This window comes from Bolinopsis microptera, chromosome 12 (genome assembly GCF_026151205.1).
Source record: "Bolinopsis microptera isolate Bmic1 chromosome 12, MBARI_Bmic_1.0, whole genome shotgun sequence".
In the NCBI taxonomy this organism is placed as follows: Eukaryota; Metazoa; Ctenophora; class Tentaculata; order Lobata; family Bolinopsidae; genus Bolinopsis; species Bolinopsis microptera.
The window spans coordinates 10,056,323-10,077,315 of record NC_087083.1 but is presented as its reverse complement, the minus strand read 5'-3'; the positions used below and the strand labels follow the sequence as shown (position 1 = coordinate 10,077,315).

Below are 20,993 nucleotides of genomic sequence, written 5' to 3'. Positions count from 1 at the left end.
TAATGCACATTTCAATGATTTTTCTTTTTAAAAAGAACTGATTAAACTTGGTGTGAACTGCAATCGGGTTGAGTTCAAGTAGGGTTTTAATGATTGAATTGAGTTGGCTATGTGGCCAAAATCTTATTATTGTTATATAACCTGATGAGAAGAAGTGTACAGGTTCTCTCTATGTACATTGTACAGGTTCCTACGCTAAGGTCCATGGTCGCTAACCTTTATAAGGCCACTTAAAGGCCACTTAAAGGCCACTTGAAGGCCACTTTAAGGGTCTGTCACTTAACAGCGTTAGGAAGCGTCAACTTTATAGTAAGGCTTCGCCTTTTGACATTCCCATTTAACTTGAACCATAACGTTAATATACTAATCTGATAAAATCTGGAAAGGCCCAGCCTACTTTACTTTTTTACACTAGTGCAGTTGGAGGGACGTGAATAAATGTTCATCACTAGATGCATCCTTATCAATGTTAGCGAATACTAATAAAAATGTGTAATTGGAAATCGGACAACAGTTTTACTAGTGACAATTAATTTGTACAATTTTTGGCTTCAACGGTGTTGACGGTTTTATTGTTTTACATTTTTATGCTTGAAAGCCGCAGAATCTATCACATTGCCAACGAAAACCAAAGTTACAAGTAAATTAATTTATAAATTCAAACAAATCATCCGTATAATGTTGCAATAATCGATAATCATTTAAAAATAAAATTCAAATATTAACCCATTAGGGACGACGAGTTTTAAAGTTTGCCGATTTTGATGCCGTTTAACACACTAGGTCACTTTACAGCAAAAATGAGATATCCAAAAAAGCTAATCTGTATCTCGTTTACTTTAAAAGATACAGCTATGGTCGCATACGACCCACTCGTCCGGGTCGCAAACGACCCATCACGGTTTTTCGGCTTTAACTTCTGAAACAAAGACGTTAGGATAAAATAAAATAAAAAGCATAAGTTAAAAACATATGGTCAATACTGTGTGACTCTAACTTTTTTAAAATAAAGAATTTGGGTCATTAACGACCCACTCGGCTCACTTGCTTATTACTACATATGTCCATGTAACTTCTTGAATTCAGCCTAAAGCATGACATCATAAGTTGAAAAGCGCCTCTCAGCAAGTGATAATCATCATAAACTGCGAAAAATCGGTTAAATGGGTCATTAGCGACCCACTAGGACCACAAAATTGATTAATTAAATATAATGTTGTCAAACTTTTACAAATATTAGTATAAAAACATGTTATATCTTGGTTATTACTCCTGTACGTTGATTTAAATTTTAAAATCGATCAACTGGGTCAATAACGACCCACTCGGAAGTTGAACCACGACATTAATTATCAGTATCATGTTGTTCTACCATCAAGAAAGACACTCGTAGGTCTTAATTCCACGCAAACCACGGGTGGCTGACTACTAGCCCTTCTGAGATCTGGAGTCTCACGGTAATCTGCAGATCACGTCACCCAATGACTGACGAATAATGGGCAGAATTGGATTGATAGGTAGGTGAGTTTATCAGCTGTTAGTACACGACCGTAATGTCGTGAGACAGCAAACAACATGCCTATCTTTTCCCGATTCCTAGAACGTCCAAGAAGAACTATACAACTGCTGGATTCAGATTTCAGATGGCTGCATCTACTCTCTTCGCAGCTCCCTTTCTTTACTTCTTAGGGGCCGTTCATATATTACGTAATCACTTATTGGACAATTTTTACGCCCCCCCCCCACCACATAGCTATTATGTCAAAATTACACAAGCTTAATCATTTGGAAACTCCCCTCCCTCTCGGCCGATTACGTAATACTTGTTTTCGTTTTGAAAGCTGCCTCGTTGTTGCGGGGTTTGTTACCCAAAACGAGGTAGTTGTCTGAGAGATTGCAGGTTGCAGCACCGCCAGCCAAATGGGGGGGGGGGGGGGGGGGGGGGGGGGGCTTTTTCCTTGTCCTTCTTCACAGAGCTGTAGATGTAGCCATCTGAATGCAGCAGTTGTTTAGTTATTCTCGTACTTTCTAGGAATGAAAAAAACATATTGGCATGTTGGATTAGAATATGCAATTTGACCACTCGTCTTTCAGTATTTACCCAAGGTTACATGATATCTCGTATACTTCGTTCAGGGGATTTCTTGGTTACATATCTGGATAACAACTTCTGGATACAAACTATCAATCTACGACACGTGGTTTAACAAGTCGTTAAACAATTCTGGATTCAACAACTAATGGATACAGAACAATATGATTAACAAAACTACTGGATAAACACTACAGATTACGACAACGATCGGATTCCTTTCATTTTGCGGATACAACGGTCTTCGGTAAGATTTCCACAACATATCTATTACAACAATATCGGAACAAAAACTACTATCTAAGCAAAACCATTAATTTAGCCGAATAGAGCAGGATTCGGTGTTATATTAACTCACCAGCGTGCGTTAATGGTGAAATTAACTTGTGACCCTTAATTTAAGCGCGTGGAGCTACAAGAGACGAGAGGGAGTAAGCTGCCACGCCACATCGTGAAGTATTGGTGGCTTTTTACAGATCCGAGGCTTTCTGCGGTGGACAGCAGTATCTGGAGCTCCATAATGTCGAGGGGTCAAATTCATATCCTTCGATATACTGGGACCCCAGTGATCAATTTTCAAAACATAATGAAGTTACGGGATGAAGCTGAGCCGCCATAAACTGATCGTACTTTAACTTTAAGATCACAGTATAGAAAAGTCAGGATCTTTCCGTGATACAATGGGGATTTTGCCGTGCGACTAGGAGACGTTGTGACTTGTCTTCAGGCTCGCTCAAGCACGCCGCCAACTGAGTTAACTAACTTTCTGCTCATTATCAAATTTGTGATCTAGCTGTGAGTTGATAAGGCTTTGCTTATGCTGTTTATGTAATCTAAATAAAACAAAGTTGTAGAGTTGAGCCAGATAAAGTTGCTTCGTACAATTTTATTAGTGATTGCGTGGGACTCAACAATAAATGTGTGCCTAATGCACAGTCTTCTCTTAATGCACATTTCAATGATTTTTCTTTAAAAAAAGAACTGATTAAACTTGGTGTGAACTGCAATCGGGTTGAGTTCAAGTAGGGTTTTAATGATCGAATTGAGTTGGCTATGTGGCCAAAATCTTAGTATTGTTATATAACCTGATGAGAAGAAGTGTACAGGTTCTCTCTCTGTACAGGTTCCTACGCTAAGGTCCATGGTCGCTAACCTTTATAAGGCCACTTAAAGGCCACCTAAAGGCCACTTGAAGGCCACTTTAAGGGTCTGTCACTTAACAGCGTCAGGAAGCGTCAACTTTATAGTAAGGCTTCGCCTTTTGACATTCCCATTTAACTTGAACCATAACGTTAATATACTAATCTGATAAAATCTGAAAAGCCCCAGCCTTCTTTACTTTTTTACACTAGTGCAGTTGGAGGGACGTGAATAAATTTGCATCACTAGAGGCATCCATATCAATGCTAGCGAATACTAATAGAAATGTGTAATTGGAAATCGGACAACAGTTTTACTAGTGACAATTAATTTGTATAATTTTTGGCTTCAACGGTGTTGACGGTTTTATTGTTTTACATTTTTATGCTTGAAAGCCGCAAAATCTATCACAATTGCCAACGAAAACCAAAGTTACAAGTAAATTAATTTCTAAATTCAAACAAATCATCCGTATAATGTTGCAATAATCGATAATTATTTAAAAATAAAATTCAAATATTAAACACAATAGAAACATCTTAAAAATCGAAAAAATGAACGCAACAAAACAAAAACTCAACTCATCAGATATAACAATCTGATGTACAATATACGACTCTCGAAACACTCGAAAATATTTAGACTCATGACGAAGATCAAAAATTAGAGCACAAATTTAAAAGACAAATATACATAAAACTATGAGAGGAATGATAACGTTCAGTTACAGTTTTTATCCAGATCCACGTCATACACACAGACGAAGGAAATGTAAGTTAATTGAGCGTATTAGAGTTCCAGCCAAAGGTTAAAACATAAGTCAACGTTATAGACAGAGGGGGTAACATTTCATTTGGCGTGAACAGAAGTCGTACAGTAACAAATTCCTTCCTCATTTCATTTGTCATTGGTAGAAGTTGTAACGTAGCAGATTCCTTGAGTTACACTGGACAATGCTGGGAAGGACTGAGCTTTCGTCTAGTTTCAAATTAAGGGTTCTACAGAAATACAGATGTCTTGTTAAGTGGAGGTTCTGGCTGGCTTTTAGTTGGCTTTCGACTGGCTTTCTGCTGACTGGCTAGTGATTTTCAGTGAGCACTAAATATTTGAATGAATTTGCAGATACGATCATGGGAAAAAGATGTCTTCACAAACTTCAGGTAGACAGAATTAGCCGAATCAGGTAGGAAGAAGTCTATATTTCAGTCTCTGCAGCTGCTCACTGTGAAATATATAATTGTTATATATCTGCTAACTCTGATTCTGAGACTGACTATTATCAGTACCCTGGTCCCACTGTTCAGTACTTGACTGACACTGTCTCATACTGACTCTTTCTCTTTCACTTTCACTTTCTCTTTCATCTCTCCTCCACGAGCATGGACAGAACCTGTGAGTCTTGATCAGGGTCATGAAGTCAAACCTCCCGGAATTGTAGATCGCTACCAGCAGTATCATCGTTAAACCCACTATCACCTGCACGAGATATACCCACTTTTAAAACTGACATTTATAAGTTTTCACATGAGTCGTTGAAATTATAAGGGCTAAGATTATGTTCACTTAATAAGGTAAAGTATTCCAAGAATTAATCTGAATTCTAAGTATTAAATATAAAAACTGTTAGTGTTACAAATGTGTTAATATTTTCATCGCCCTGTCTAAATTGCAATTACAGATTTAGTTTGATATTAGTCTTAATAAAAGGCGTTACATATTTTTCGTTTCTCTCTCTCTCTTGAGTGGGTCAATCATGATTTATTACACTTGGGTCAAAATGAGTGAGTAAAGACTTTCGTTTTGATCGACCCACTCCAGGGAGCGAAAAATGAACTTTACTTTTTTACAAAAAAGTGGATGGAATAAATACCTGAAGGACACCAAGATACCCAAGATAAGGATTTGATACAGCTCCAAATACGTATGTTACCATCAGGAACACTACTCCACAGCAGCACAGTGTGATCCCTGGTTATGAAATGTCAAACACAAGGAAATATTTTATGTTGTTTAATGATTGATATATTCTTACAAAATACAAGGACTGTTAACAGTAGAGAATATATTGGTTTTTCTATTGTTTAAAATCTGAATGTGTGTCTATGTGCAATGATATTTTGGGCGGTTGTAATAGTAAAAGGCTAGAGGTTGAATTGACAGAATTATGAAAGTGTTTAACCCTCCAGACAAACACGGCATCACAAAAATATTTGGTTGAATTGTTTAAAGTTGAATGTGATTATGAATATTGAAAATTCAGAACTGATCAGATTTCACCCTGATTCCCATCTCCCCCACGGCCCACCCTCTTTCTTGACAATCAAGCTTTCATGCTGGAGCCATAATAAAAACATGTTGATATGTCACAAATAAACATATTTTCTGAGAGTGTGTGAAAAATTAAATTTTTCGCAGACAGTGTTAAATATTTGGTATGTGAGGTAACTGGCACCCCAGATTGTCGATACTCATTTCGTGCCTGGTGGGCTAAATAACCATAATTTTTCACAGTTTTGGTTGGCGACATCAACTTGGCAAATTTAATTGCACTTTTATGATATTTGAAGACTTAACAAATCATTGATTTTTGCAAACAGACAACAATGGAGACTAATAGTGGAAACGTAATGATTACATTTTCACACGTTAAACAATTTCCAAACACCTATCTATCATGAACCTTTACTTAAAAGGTGAAGACGCACAACATATCACGAACACTTATTTACGCTGGACCAGTAGCCAATGTGAAACATAAGGAAATATTCTCATACCTATGGCGAGTGTTCTGACGCTGCCCATGCAAGCAAAGGCGTTGTTTCTGTGAAAGAAGCTGTCTCTTGTCAGATAACGAGTGTTAACAACCTAAGTCGGGAAAGGGATTGTCATGGAGATAGTCAGCATGCTCACAAGAATTGTAATTGATCGAATATCCTTGAGAAATGTCTGCCGTCTGTGGACTGATCGGTATTAAATTATCCATGAGACATAATCATTTCGACGAATCATAAAGATAAACTTTATGCACAGAAGGAGAATAACAGAATAAACGAGAGTAATAGTAAGGTACTGTTAAAACCAGGGTCCTCCCGGCATAGCTAAAGTTGCTCGAAAGAAAGGTTGGTCGGAAGATCTGCAGCTAAAGATTGAAAATCTAACAACGCCATATCAAGTAATATTAATATTTAGAAACATAAAGATAAAAATCTAACCTCGCTGTAACGCGGTGCCTGGATCAGAGAAGTGAAGTCTCCCTCGGTGTAGGGGGGTGGTAACGCGTCCTCAGGGTTTACTACTTGCTGAGAGTATGTAAATGAAGGTGAGAATATCTTAACAGGTGATACTCGTAAAATATTTGTTTCGAATATAATACAAGACCGTCGACGAGTTTAACTCGGCGCGTGTTTTGGTAGGTTATAAACTTACAAAGGATATGCTTTTCAGGCAGACGATTAGTTAAATGGTAAAATTTACCAAACTTTGTAGATATGTTGGAGAGAGGTTTAAGCAAAAGCATTATCAATTAAGTAATAGTTGGATAATTTGCACTGTTCAGTCAACTAGAATAGTCCAGCCACAGATATCTCTAAAAGATTTGACAGAGAAAATCTGAGAATTTGGAAACTACAAGAGGTTTTGTTCAAGACATTGAATAAATAACTTCGAACAGTTTTCCCAACTTACCGTATCTACAACAAGTCGAGGAAGAGGGGTAGAATGTAAACTATCCCCAAAACCATGACAGATATAACCGTGACTCCACAGTGATGGAGGTCCCCTCCTGTTATGATAGCTACACGGAGGTGTTGTGCTGTGTGTGGGTAAACTACCAGGGTTACTAAGGTGATGAGGGTCACCCAAACCAGGGTTGCTAAGGTGATGAGGGTCACCCAGACCGGTGTTACTCCGGTGACTTAGACCCTCTGGGTTGCTGCGATAGCAGAAACTCTCAGGGTTATTTTCAAGCAAGTGTAATCCAAAGTATGGGTCTTCATTTCGACGGCGGGTGAACGGAGAAAATGCCTCAGCGGAACTGCTATTGTTACCAAGCAACACCCCACTGTGACTACCATTGTGACTGTTATTCTGACTGTTGTTCTGACTGCCAGTGTAATTGTGGTGAAGAGGAGCTGGAGCTGGTTCAGACAAGATGGTCGTGTTCGAGAAGCGTAGAGGCTGTGTCATTACTAGGTTTGATGTGGATGGTCCAAGATGTTGTGGTTCCGATCCTGATGGGTTATAATAGTTGGTTACACTTTCTCAAACACAAGAAAAATTCATTAAAATGATAACAAGATGACTGATAAAGAAGATCCTAGTTGAGAGACATTATTTGGGATTGCATTATTATCTAAAACAAACATTTTTGATGAATTTGCGGCACTAAAACTCACTATGACCGATGATATGAGTGGGTTGTAAAGTGTATGGCTCGTTGACCATACCCCCGGGTTCATAGTTCTGTCTGTATCTTGAGTGAGGCGCTGAGCGAGGTCTTGAGTTAACCTGAACAAAACAAACTTGTCAAACACAAGAAAATGTTTTGTTTCTTGTTATTTGATCAATGTTGGTGTTATCTAACAATTACGATCAGAACTCATCAGTCTTCATCAATTTCAACAAAACATTTTGAAATATCTTGAAATATCTTGAAATATTTTCAACAAATTGAACAACACTAACTAACCTGAGCGAAGTTGAAGTAAGAGCGAAGAGTAAGAACGGTAGGCTGGCTATCAGATCTGTAAGCAGGGGGAGGAGAGGTCGGTCGAGCAAGAGCCAGAGCACGTGATACATAGCTCATTCGGGATGTCCTTTCTAGTTGAGCTGTGCTTCTGGGGACATGGACAGTTAGATTCAGGTTTTGTAAGTAATAGGAAAGTGCAGAATTTTTAACAGTTTCGTGCAATTTGGCTTTTAATGTTCATGTTGTAGATTTTGTCAGTTATTTTTGCAAATGTTATTAATTATGTGGATTGAAGCTCAACCTTCAAACCAAAAATCATCACTGAGATCTGTTCAAAAAAAGGATTTAATTGAAAACCTGTATACTGAGTTTGTTGACGAGCTGGAAGGAATCAGTGTCTCGACTGATTCACGACAAGGCGCCGAGTGGTGTGGGACTCTTTCACTCGGTGACAGTGGAGCAAGGGGCTCTTCTAAATCTTGTGAATTTCTGGACGCAACTGGTGCATAGTGGCATATCTGACCTCTGTTCCCCTGATTATATGTAAAACAGGAAGGATCAGGATGATAAAACTGGCGACCTAAGTAGGTTGATGAGCGTGACCCGTTGAGAGGGTTTAAAGCGATCTCGTGTCTCTCTTCGCCACAAGATGATGTAGTTGACCTATCATCATCATCAGTCTCCTCGCCACTTCTCTCACCTAATGTTTGTAAGTGAGAACAACGACGTTTACGTGAAGTGACGTGATCAGTGACGTCATGATCGGTGACGTCATCATTACGATCAGGTGAAGGTGTCCTTGCTTCAGAATCTGAAGAGCAACCTCCCTCATAGTCACTTATCTCAAAGTTGCTTGAACCCGACGATGACATTGTCAGTGAATTTGCTAATTTTTGGTAGTCTGATAGAAGATGCTGGATGCTGGTAGGGTTAACTAATGAGAGGGGTCTTGATGATTTGGAAGAGGGTATATCAGACACATCACTGTCACTGAGGGAAACAAAGGAATGTTCATCATGGTGGTCTTGTTCTGATGGTTTATCTTCAGCGGAGATAAAATAAGACATGTTCTGGTTATCTGGAATTGTCCAGAACTTTCGTGAATTGAATGATGAATTTGGGGTGAACGGTGAAGATGAGCTGAACCAGGTGAAAATCACGTGAAAACTCAATTTCTTGAGTGTTGGTGTTCACACAGGTTAGTTTCGTACGGAAACAGCGCCACTACTAGCCTTTGGGTTGACAGCTTTTCCTTCACATCTTTGGCATGGTGGTTTTTACATCGTCATTATCTTTTTTCATCTTCTGAGAGCAGTTATATGATGTGAGATTAATCAAGTTAAGGTTGAAAAACGATGAAATAAAGCAAAAGTAGAGTAGAAATAGTTCTCCAGGAACAGAATTGATGACGTTATATGTAAAAAGTCCCATGTTTTATGCAAACAATCGTTAGGGATAAAATAAAGTGGTTGGCTGACAAAAAGTGATGGTCTTGACTCAGGAACATATTGTTCAGCTAAATATATGTTAGCCGGTATGATTTTATAAGACTATCTGAAAAAAAGAAAGGAATCTAGGTGAATGAAGAATGTACTTCTCTCAAAAAATCTTTCTGAACAATTTGCACTGTATCCGAAGTGCGACAATCAAATTAAGAGGTCCTTTTTTTCGCATTACTGCATAGTGCATAGTGCTAATAAGAGAAAACATTAGAAAAACAGCGGAAAAGTTAATAAATTAATTTTCCTAACTTCAGAACTTCTACTGACATACCATAACAGTGTAAAATGATCAAATTTTGGAAAATAGCAGAGAATACAACAAAAGACTTGAAACAATAAACTAATAGTAACACTAACACAGACATAATAGATACGACAATAAAATTGACACTTTAAATATAAGCGCACACAAAAATACAAAAATACTGCAACATACAAGCTATAATAGTGTTACTACATATTTTATAATAAACTGCAGACAGCCGTCCATATGTAGATTGTAGACACAAACTCAGTACACACGCACGCGCTGCCTAGGCGGAAACGCTCACGACACATTAGTGGACAATTTCCTCCGCAAAGTTATCTCGAGAAGAAATAACGTCCTCCTTCGCAAAGTTATTGTAAGGAAAAGTACGGTGATGATCCGATATAGACACAGCCGTGATATGCTGCCTCAAGATCTATTTATAGATTTTGGCAATATAATGATGATCTGCTTGTATGTTTTATGTATAATGAGGTATTTATAGATGGTATTATAATTGACTGTGATACAATTTATATTGGCGGTGTTTGTTGTTGTGGGTGGGTGTTGTGTACTGCAAGTAATAATGTACCGGAAATTAAATGGCGGTCATGATCTTGTTGTTAATTTGGATTGTTCACAGATATAATGGCTACTTTAATATAGCAACAGTTACTCGAGGTAATTGAGGGGGAGTTTTTTAATCTTGTCAGAAAAGGCAAGTCTAATTTTACTCTTAAATCATGACTTGACTGTCTAGAAGATGTTGTAACGGAATGAACATTGAAATAATAACCGCCTTTCATTCATTGACGCTCTAAAATTGCATGATCCACTTTTGATATTCCTTCGAATATGGATCAGGATGACCAAAAATTAAACGCATCTTTAAGGAAAAAATGTAAAAACGTAAAAACGTTACAATAATTCTTTTCTTCACACTTTCTCAGTCTCAAATAAATAAACGGGAAAGTATCACTATGAAGCAAAAGCAAAATGACGAACGTAACCACTTTTAACGGTAGAAGTTCAGAATAATTAAAGTTGAAGGCGGGGATCAGAATAATGGTCATCCTAGCTTGTCAACTGTAATCTGAAGTGACCTGGAACCAAAAATTGTGTGGCCCATTTGCTGATTTGTAACGAACCATCTCACGATTTACCAACTGGTTTGTGAGGAAGATTATGTGTTCTCCACGTGGGCTGCACGTGATCTCCACGTGGGCTGCACGTGATCTCCACGTGGGCTGCACGTGATCTCCACGTGGGCTGCACGTGATCCAGCAGAGTGGATTAGAATTAACGTCTAGCACAGCCAGACAGCTTGAGACTGAGTGAGTTGGAAATTAAAGATTTGGTAAGATTTGGTATCAGCAAGATGTTACTATGAGTAACAATGTTTTTTTTTGAAGAATTTAAAAGTTAGAAATGGAAATATTAATAAGTAATGCCAATTAAAATAACAGCTACAAATGCAACAAGTAATCCTCTACCACTAGCAGCACTCTGATAGTACAGGGGGATATTACAAGTTGTCTACTTACTAGTCCCTCTCTCTCTGTTCTGGTCTACTTACTAGTACAACTACCGGTAAAATGCTAGGCTTCTAAAGTCACACAAGGCACCGGCAATGACACTGAACAGATAGATATAATCTATAATCATGGCATATGGGCAGACCTTTGAACAAATATAATATATCACTTCAGATCTACCTCAAGTGGACCAGACTCACAAATAACAATTTACTAAAACTTGATTTATATCTCTGATGTGGATCTGACAAGTGGAAAACTGGCAAGACAAAATCTGGCCCTGTATTCTTTTAATCATTGATTGCTTGACTGCTTGACTGTTTGACTGTGCCAATCCGTGTATTAATAGGAGTGACAAATTTGTAAAGTTATAGAGTTAGGTATAGGAACGAACATATCTAGACGATTGGAGAATGGGACAATTGTCTCTCAGCAGTCTCAATTTTAAAAGGTATAAACTTCACATAATTCTTGCCTTCTTATTATCAAATTATCAAGTAATACATTATTGCGGACATCAAAAGTAACAAACTCATTTACTATGACCAATTAAAAAGTCAACTAAATCAAAATACAAAATATTAATATGGGGAAACATGAAAGGGAAGCCGGCGGCCGATTAATTTAAAAGCAAGCTTTTCTTGTCTTCTAACTTTCTAAGAACCATATAGAACCTTTGCTAAGAACAAACAATGAAACACCACTGTGTACTGCAGGTCTTGCACTACACCACTCTAAACCTAAACGCACTATAGTTAATGTACTGTACTCTCTTTAGTATATCCCACTCTCTCTCTCTCTCTCTCTCTCTCTCTCTCTCTCTCTCTCTCTCTCTCTCTCTCTCTCTCTCTCTCTCTCTCTCTCTCTCTCTCTCTCTCCTAATATCTCCTTGCACTAGGAAGTTACTTAGTTAGGGAGGCATTGTCCAGCTGGTTAGTCTTTGGGAGTATGTTACCGTCTTTAATGACGTCCCTTCACGTGTCATGACGTCACACCACGTGTCATGACGTCACACCACGTGTTATTAAGTTAGGGAGACATTATCCAACTGGCAAGTCATTGTCTTTGGGAGTATGTTACCGTGTGAAAGTTAAATGTTGTATGCCTTAGATTGGTGAAGTCTGGGATTGTCGTCGTGACGCGTCATGGAATTAAAAATTAAATGACCTATTGAAGTTTAAAGCAAATGATAAGTTAATGTCAGGGTATAAAGTTTGGTACTGGTTAGAAAAAAATCGCAGAATAGTTAAAAAAATGTTTGGATTCAATAACTAACAAATTCAAATCTCGGAGGAATTCGAGTTTGCCGCTTCGACGCGCCGCGCAAACTAGCATTCTTGCTTCGCATCGTCGATCGTCGATCGTTGCTCTGCTTCGCATCGTCGATCGTCGATCGTTGCTCTGCTTCGCAGAGCAACGATCTCGATGGGTTGACACCGTCAATCAAGTTGAAATCATTTATCATTTATGGTGAAAATTGAGAAAAGTAAATATTGTTCGGGTCACGAGGAAAAAAATTAACAAAAATACAAACGACTGCAGACTCATTGCTGAACAAAAAAATGCTGTTTTCATTCTGTGGAGCATTTTAAAATAGCTACAATTTACAAATAATACTAATTGGCCACAACACTAGGCTGCAACTGCAACTGCATCTCATTTAATTGCAGACGGCCAATTTTGAAAGCTTTGCTTTTCCTGGATTGGGATGAAAATATAACATTTCAACATTAAATTCACAACGATGTAATTAAGAACCGAACGACAATTTCAAAAATAATACTTTTGCCGTTAATAAACATTTGGAGAATAACAACTAATTGTGGAGTTATTAGTTAATTCTAACTTTGTTTATTGTTATTATTGCAATCGCATTATTTTGATTTAAAGTTTTACAATATAATGCAACAACGAATTACAGCATCATATAAAAGGATTTTACACCCAAAAATGATTAATTTAAGCTAAACCTTGCGTTTAATACCTTAATAGCGTTATGGTTATCTGTATTTATTATAAATAGATTGTCCCAATATTTACTGCTCGCTTCGGGCTATATGTATAATTCTATTAAGCTTATAAAACTAGTCAATGCTGAAGTTACCGATACTCAAATATTTTGTAAACTGAAAAAGATATTTATTTTTGGCCTTCCATGAAAAAACAATGGGCTTATCAAGCCACATTTCAAAGCTTCAAAGGGTGCTTGTGCACTTGTTACTGCTTGCTACTACTGCATGCAGTTGTAGCAAAGTGTTCGACCTGCTGGCTGCATAGTAAATCAAAATTACTTACGTAATTTACGATTAACTGTGCTTCAAAACCATCACAAATTTACTAATTTGTAATTGTAATTGTGATGAATTATTTTTATAATTATAAATACCACTTTGAAGTTCACAGAAAGTAGTTAGTTTCCAATTACTGTACCTAGTAGAAACTAAAATATTTATTGTTCTAAATTGACTTATTTTCCATCGCTGTTTGCGACGGTCACTTACAACGAACAATTAAATCTTGCCTTCTATTTCAAATTGATTTAAGCCGGAGTCTACAATATAAACCATGTCACGTCGATGCATCAACATAAAAGTGCAAATATGGAATACAAACAATTTTGTCCGTAAGTTAAACAGTTAAACGCATCTGCATGAATTTTAACTTTTAATCCGGTATAATCTGATTTTATTTCGAGGACAAAAGAGTTGCTTACGTCGTAAGCCCAAGGTATGATATTTACAGCTTCAAGGGCTTGGCCAGCTGGAAATATATCAAGAATCATGTTAAATAACAGCATATACATTCTCAAAAAGCCGACCTCGCAACTTACATGTTACACAGACAGTAAAACTTACCTTCTCTCACACAGACAACATCTAGAAATGAAATAATTACCGCTGCATTTATCAACCGGAATATAAAACGCTGCACGTGTCACTACATCTCCTTATATGGGTATCACGTGACTATTGCAGCTGTAGAGCACCATTCTCCAGTGCCACAGTGGTATTATTATACTGAGTCTGTAACTGTAACTGTAAGTTCCGGAGAACAAATTGCATAATTCCAGCTTCTGATTGGAGTTTCACCGCACCTGATTGGGTCTGATTGAGTGGTTGGTTGAATTTTCCGGTTGTTGCTGTTTTTTAGTTGCAGGGATTCTCTATAAGTGTGGGAACGAAAGTTAGTTTTGTTAAAACCACCATTACATCTCCAGTGTGATAGGGAAACGCCAAACTTTTTCATTACAACGAGTTACTCATGGCTTTTAAATGCACATATGACAAAGACTGGAGTAATATACAACTCTAAAATGTAATTACGGCAGAATCATGCGAGATGTCAGTCACAGTGGTTAAAACGGGGGGAGCCTCAGTTTTCATTCGATTTGGCATGCGGAGTTTTGTTTGTGTGCCTTGTACAAGTAGTAGTACAGTATTGAACTAGAGCTAAAGCTAAACTTGAGCTAGATGAATAGTTAAATTAGTACTATTTTAATTATAATAGTGTTGTTTAAAAAATGTTGACCCCTGAAATGAGGAAAGAATAGTGGAACATTAAATCAAAATACACGTGATAAAAGTGATCGGAGAAGTGATTGCCATTTTCCGTGATTTCAGGGGTAAACTTTAACTGACAGAACCATGTTGCATAGTATTTAGTTGCAGTTTAATCATGTTTTGATTGTGCATCGAACACAGTTACAATGTCGTAACTTAGATCGAATAACCATGATTAATAGATCTCCTTCTTAAAGTGTGGGAAACCCTAGTTGCTAGGTAACGGAAACCTTGTTTGTGTTGACACGTGACAGCAATTCTAGGTTTTGATTGGTCAATGTTGGAAGTATCCAGAGCTATGATGAACCGGACTAAAAGAAAGTCATTACGGTCAGCCTTGGCAGCACTTAGTCATATCACAATTGAAGGTGTGATAAAAAGTTTACTAATCTAATGCGTTCTGTAAAAGAATTCGCCAGTTTAATTCAGCTAAGTAGTGATAATGGTACGAGGTTTTTAAATTTACAACAATTCCAACTAATCATTAGAGTTGATACTTTTCAAGTTTGTTTAAAGTGATTCACTATACACGTTTTTCTTGGCATCGATACTTAGCTATGTTTAAAAAATAAGTACCTGACTTAAACTGTGTTGACAGCAACAAACTTATGATGTTATTGTCGGGAAGAAATAAAATACCGAAATTATTTTAATTGTCATCTCGATGATCCAAGTAGTAATATCAAGGACAAGTTAAACCAAAACTTAAGACTGTTAATCTTAGTTAATCGTAAATAGACCATGTACTCTCTTGTGGTTTTATACTTCCCAGGGCACTGAATAAAGAATAAGTGACCGTACTTCAAGTACTCCAATAATCCCTCAAAAAATTTTACAAATAACGAATAAATATTACAAATATCATCATTACGCAACGCCTAACAAATTTATTAGATTAGTTATAATTTTAAAAATCAAAAAAGTATACTTGTTAATCGACGAAACCGTAACTTTGTTAACTCAATTGTTCATTCTGATCAAAAATGTTTTTCAAGCTCTTAGCTTAGAAAATATTTTTAAATTTCTTAAAAAACTAAGAAAAAGAAAATATGGCTTATTACAAAACTACCTAGAATGACTATGACCTGCATTATAAAAAGACTAGAAAATTAGAAATGAGGCAGGATGAGTTCTTTATATCTGAGGTCGTTAAATATGCCTTAGCGGTTAAAATTTCTGTGGACGAGTCCAGCTCAAATATTGCCTAGAGAAGTTCGTTGGGTTACGATGTCATTATGATGTAATCATGACGTTTATACTGATATAAAGTGATGCTGGGTCGCAAGATTAGCTCTGTATTCCGGCGCATAATGTGGGGAGGCCTCCGATGTAATTCAGAGCAGGAATGCACATTCCGATACCTGAAAAAAGGATAGGGTTATAAAGGAGTAAAAGGGGGTTAAACAATATTTCAAATTACTCGTGGATTTTAGATGGTGTCTTGTTCACGATTTATCCATAACATCATCCTTTGCGACATCGAAACCCACAAAATAACGTAACGTCACTAGAAAACGTGCGATTGATGACGTCACAAGAGATAACAAAACACGTGACTGATCAACTTACCGAGGCCGAGGAGCACGAATCCGGTAATGACGTTCTGATGGTAGTTGAGTATGAGGAGGAGAGCTCCTGATATGATCATGATCAGGTCGATTAGGAAGAACAGTATCGCTAACCAGATTGTGCAGGATGTGCCGGATTTAGGCTCCTGAAGGGCAATTAGTTAATACAATCAGTTAATTAGCTGGATAATTATATACTGGGTTAACTAAAAGAAAGATGAAGTCTCAGAGATTTCATAGATTTAACACAGATTTCACAGATTCAATAACGAAAATCATCAAAAGATAATGTAATAACTAATAACCTCCGTTCTGAATAGTCGATGGTTCTCCCAGTCCTCTGGATGTGACATTAGATTAGATCTACTGTTGTCTGAAATGAAGAAACTGTTATAGTAATACAGGTAACAGTGTAATCTAGGTAACAGTGTAACTGTCACCAAGATGCAGTTAGGTCTAACGCAGAGTTAGGCCTAACTTTGGCGTTAGGCCTAACTGCATCTTGGTGACAGTAACAGTTATAGCTAGGATTTCATGTCGCACGTGCCCTATGTACGTTTCGCAGCGAGGTTCCCATTCAATAATCTAAATAGACTCTGCAATCTCTTACGAAGCGTGATAGGCAAACATTTCAACATTTTTATACAAATAGTAGATTAATTCCAAAGCCATCACTAATCAGTTATCAGATGTCATCAATTAGGCACTTTTCCAAATGTTTCAACAATTTCAATGAAATCAAGGAAGCAATAACACAACCGAAGGCAGAGAAAATCTAGAGAACTACTACATAGAGAACAGCCATAGATTGTCCTCTCAAAACGAAATGCGATATCTTAAGAAACCCTAAATCGTCAATAAATGTATCAAATTTTTAGTGTTGATATAACTGCGGCACAAAACAAAGGTCTATTTGAACTTTAAAACGCACTTCTATAATCTGTATAGATATATAATAAGTACCTTTCTCCATGGAGATGACGTGATCGTACGAGTCGAGAGGTTTCATGTTTATCTCTGATAATCTGAGAGGGGTTGTGTCTGACATAACACCATCCTCACCGTACCCTGAATCTTCTGTCTCCCTGGGGAAGAAATGTGTTAAACATGGATTATTTTGTACAATGTACATTGTACACGAAGAAGATATTATTAACCCTGCAAATGTCAGAGAATATAATTAATTATTAAATCAATACTTCCCGGATATATTCAGGGAAATACAATTTTGAATCGGACTTACGATGTTTTGCATTCTTTTTTCATGTGTCCCGGAAAGCTTGCGTCGTTATAAATCTTCGCTTCTACTCCTTTTTTCTGCAAAGATAATTTTGTAAGCAACCTGACTACAAAACTGGAGCTTATGAGCTTAGCCACATGGCATGGTGGCTGATGATTTATCAAAACATTCAAACAAAAGTTGAAAAAGGCCGAGCAACTGCATGACTAGTACAACAAATAATCACTAAATTAAAATAACAACCTCGATATTAGCACCCCCCTCTTGTCCTCTTCCAAGGTAAAATGAAACAGTCTTCCCCTCCTCCACTTCAGTATCCCTCGCCTCATTCCTCCCGCTCTGCAGAATACCCGGCGCTGATATTTGCCGGCGGTCAGCTGACTCAATATCCACTTTTTCCAGAATACCGGGAGCTGTTACTGTTCTGCCCAACTGGGGTCCTCCCCTGTACCAACTGTCACTCCGCTGCATTGGGGCTGACGGCTGGAGGACGGGTAATTAACGAACTGTATAAGTAACAAAAGTCACTTAGTAACTTAGTAACTACTTAACTAATTATACTTTTTATCTAAACTCGGAAAAAAGTACAAGTAAAACTAACGGTAGTTTCGTAACAATTGCAATTCTCGGAGGCCTATAAATAACAATGATAAAATTATGATGATCATGCTCCTTTATCAATATCATTGACTCATGACACTCACCTGATTTATCTGTTCGAGAGAAGGAGCGGAAGGTTGTTTGGTGAGATGAGAATTGTCAGCAGGATTGCCGCCAATATCACAGTGTCTGTTATCGTTATTGTTGATAATGCACGTTCCAGTCGTTGAGCTCGGTCTGATTTCTGCTATGCCTGATCGGTTAAGATCATAATTTAATGAGTAACATAAGTTAATTAGTTTAATAAGTAATTGACCAGTTAATCACTTAATAAGCCAATCAGTTTATCGGACCTAATCAGTTAATTATACAGTTGTCCGAGAAATGGTAGCGGCTCAAATGACTCGGAAGGCAGGAGCTGTAATAGATAGATCTTTAATTATGCTACTAACAAGAGAGTTTCCACTCAAGAAAATGAAAGAAAATAATGATTATTCAAGCTAATAACTTAATAATGATAATAACTGCACTGATTTATAAGCAAAATATAAACAGTGAATATTCTAACCAGATTCGCGGTTATTGTCCTCTATCTGCGAGTAGTTAGGAGGATCATCGTCCTGCAACAACATGTTCTGGGTCAGACACAGGTTAAATAACATAAAATAAACGTGTAATTTACATAAAATTAACAAAAATTTACATAATATTAACGTAATTTACACAAAATTGAATCAGGAGGATAACGTCAAAATAATGGACTAAGATAATATTGATCAGATTAACATAGAAAACATAACAAATCACATCAAATTTACATTTTAACTGAATACAACGACGACAGAGAGATGGTGGGACAAAATCACATCAAAATTGAACAATCTTCCACTTAGAATAAAAGATATCTGAACTTAAAACGACACAAATTAACAAAAGTTAAATAATCGACCAAGCTTGCTCAGAAACAAAGCTGACAGAAATATAAAAGTTTCATAGCCGCAATACTTAACAATGCACATGCAGAATATTTGACAAGAATGCTAGTTCAACATGCCAGATAATCACACCAACGGTCAGCAGTAGCCAGTACTCCGCATAACTCCGCATAACACCGCATGATTATGCGGTGCCGTGCAACTTTTAAGTTTTACAACAATCATTATTTTACTTAATCCGGCAAACATATTTAGAGTTTAAGGAATCTCGTGACTTTAGAGTTACGAAAATATTAAATGTGAGCACACGCACCAGGGAGGATCACAACGAAAACTGGACAAAAGATCACGATAAATTCATGTTCTTAAAACATTTATATCGACTAAGTGCGGGTAAAAGCTTTAGAGCTGATATAAAATTTTCACAATACTTAAACTTAACAGAGAACTAATACTTAGCATAGAGCTACTAAAGACAGCTAATGCTGACATGCAACCCACAAGTTCACTTAATCTACTATCACTACACTAAATAAAGACACGGACACTTCTCCTGCTGCGGGGTATTCTGTGGGAATATTATGTTTGTGGGGGTAGATAAAGTGAGTAAAGTGACAGTGAACTGGCTCAGTAAACAGTGAACTCACTGGCAAGTCTGGGTTATTAGTTGGGTTATGTGGCTGATAAGGGAGCATCACACTTGTGATAAGACGGGGGAGGTTGTGCGGTAAAGGGTTAGATATGTGATCTGCTGCACATCACGTAATGTTTATAGAAGTATAGAGATGTTAGATAGTATCTGGTATAATATTCCTGGTTGCTGGCAAGTCTAGATAGATTATTACATAGATTATTACATTGAGATTATTACATGATACTATCACGTCATTACAATTATTAGAAGGTTTAATAATGAACTTAATTTCCAAATCTCTCTGTTTTAAAAACAGAAAACATCCAAACTGTAAGTTACTGACTGACTGATTATGACGTCACTAAAAATTAGTAAACTAATCCATGACACTAATAAAGCCTCCCTTTCCAGGACGAATACGAGAGATAAACTCAATGGAAGAGTTCAAGGAGCGTCTAGACCAAGCGAAGGAGGCGTTAGTTTGTGTAACCTTTAGTGCGAAGTGGTGCGGCCCGTGGAGAATGATAAAACCTGATGTTCACAGGTAAGTTCAGTATTTTTTTAAAAATCAATAAACTTTCAAATTGTTACACAAATACATCATTTTATTTCAAAGAAAATTTCGCCGAATGACCTTACATGCCTTGACAAGTGACCGAGTGTAAACAAAATTAGGGACACCGAAACACCAGTTAACCAGTAAACTGGTCAAAGCAATTACATCGGGCCCTATATGCACCTATAAGTGAAGCGATGCTGCAACCAAGGCAGGCTATGTTCCACGGAAAAATACTTCTCGTTATCATGTTCTTGTGTGTGGTGTTCGTGCATTTGAATCTGGGTTAATTTTTGTTTTTATGATTTCCCTGTCTTAACATCCCCTTGTGTCTAACTCTAAGACTTCCCATAAGAGTCATATCTCCGGAGTCAAAGAGTTCCCGTTAATAATAACAACATATCTCCAGACTGTCTCATATCCACGGAGATGTCGAGTTCTACGAGATAGATGTGGACGATAACGAAGAGATAGCAGAAGCTAGACGAGTGGCATGCATGCCTACCTTCCAGTTCTTCAAAAGAGGTACGTGCCCAGATGTCTGGTATTTCGCCCAAGTCAGCCATCCCTCCCACAATTATAAACCCCTGATGAGCCCAAATCTTGTTTACGAGTATAGTGGAATGCACCCGTACAGTAGTTGGTTACATTAGAGCAGTTGAAAAATGTGGCTAAATTTTTGACAGGCAGGAATTAG

At 37.4% G+C, this 20,993-nt stretch overlaps 3 protein-coding genes across 9 annotated transcripts in view; 1 reads left to right on the top strand and 2 right to left on the bottom strand.

Moving 5' to 3' along the window:
• LOC134824626 (thioredoxin domain-containing protein 2-like) overlaps positions 1-20,993 on the top strand; it is a 98,426-nt gene that overhangs the window by 76,493 nt on the left and 940 nt on the right. For both annotated transcript variants that reach the window (XM_063836579.1, XM_063836580.1), the window contains 2 exons: positions 20,152-20,284; positions 20,706-20,821. In XM_063836579.1, the coding sequence (XP_063692649.1) occupies positions 20,152-20,284; positions 20,706-20,821 (249 nt within the window). The remainder of the gene's footprint in view (positions 1-20,151; positions 20,285-20,705; positions 20,822-20,993) is intronic.
• Positions 3,668-9,226, bottom strand: LOC134824552 (uncharacterized). The gene is made up of 8 exons (XM_063836461.1): positions 8,277-9,226; positions 7,920-8,067; positions 7,627-7,738; positions 6,917-7,461; positions 6,445-6,531; positions 6,007-6,097; positions 5,103-5,200; positions 3,668-4,708 (listed from the first exon to the last, which is right to left on the bottom strand). The coding sequence occupies exons 1-8, from the start codon at positions 8,984-8,986 to the stop codon at positions 4,484-4,486; spliced, it is 2,016 nt and encodes a 671-aa protein (XP_063692531.1). The 5' UTR covers positions 8,987-9,226; the 3' UTR covers positions 3,668-4,483.
• Positions 15,158-20,993, bottom strand: part of LOC134824624 (uncharacterized) — a 46,105-nt gene continuing 40,269 nt past the window's right edge. For 2 of the 6 annotated variants that reach the window (XM_063836571.1, XM_063836573.1), the window contains 8 exons: positions 18,740-18,791; positions 18,276-18,424; positions 17,815-18,054; positions 17,575-17,648; positions 17,295-17,416; positions 16,637-16,704; positions 16,333-16,477; positions 15,360-16,124 (listed from right to left, as the gene is read on the bottom strand). In XM_063836571.1, the coding sequence (XP_063692641.1) occupies positions 16,051-16,124; positions 16,333-16,477; positions 16,637-16,704; positions 17,295-17,416; positions 17,575-17,648; positions 17,815-18,054; positions 18,276-18,424; positions 18,740-18,791 (924 nt within the window). In that variant the 3' untranslated portion in view covers positions 15,360-16,050. Of the gene's footprint in view, positions 16,125-16,332; positions 16,478-16,636; positions 16,705-17,294; positions 17,417-17,574; positions 17,649-17,814; positions 18,055-18,275; positions 18,425-18,739; positions 18,792-20,993 lie in introns of all 6 variants that reach the window. The other 4 variants (XM_063836574.1, XM_063836576.1, XM_063836575.1 and 1 more) reach the window with 4 other exon arrangements.

Bases quoted from the DNA above. Each gene is read 5' to 3' on its own strand.
- LOC134824552 (XM_063836461.1), bottom strand. From the start codon at position 8,986: ATGTCTTATTTTATCTCCGCTGAAGATAAACCATCAGAACAAGACCAC. The intron at 8,068-8,276 runs GTTTTCAATTAA...CCATGTCCCCAG, and splicing joins TCAACAAACTCAGTATACAG to AAGCACAGCTCAACTAGAAA. The intron at 6,098-6,444 runs GTTAGATTTTTA...TTCCCGACTTAG, and splicing joins AGGCACCGCGTTACAGCGAG to GTTGTTAACACTCGTTATCT.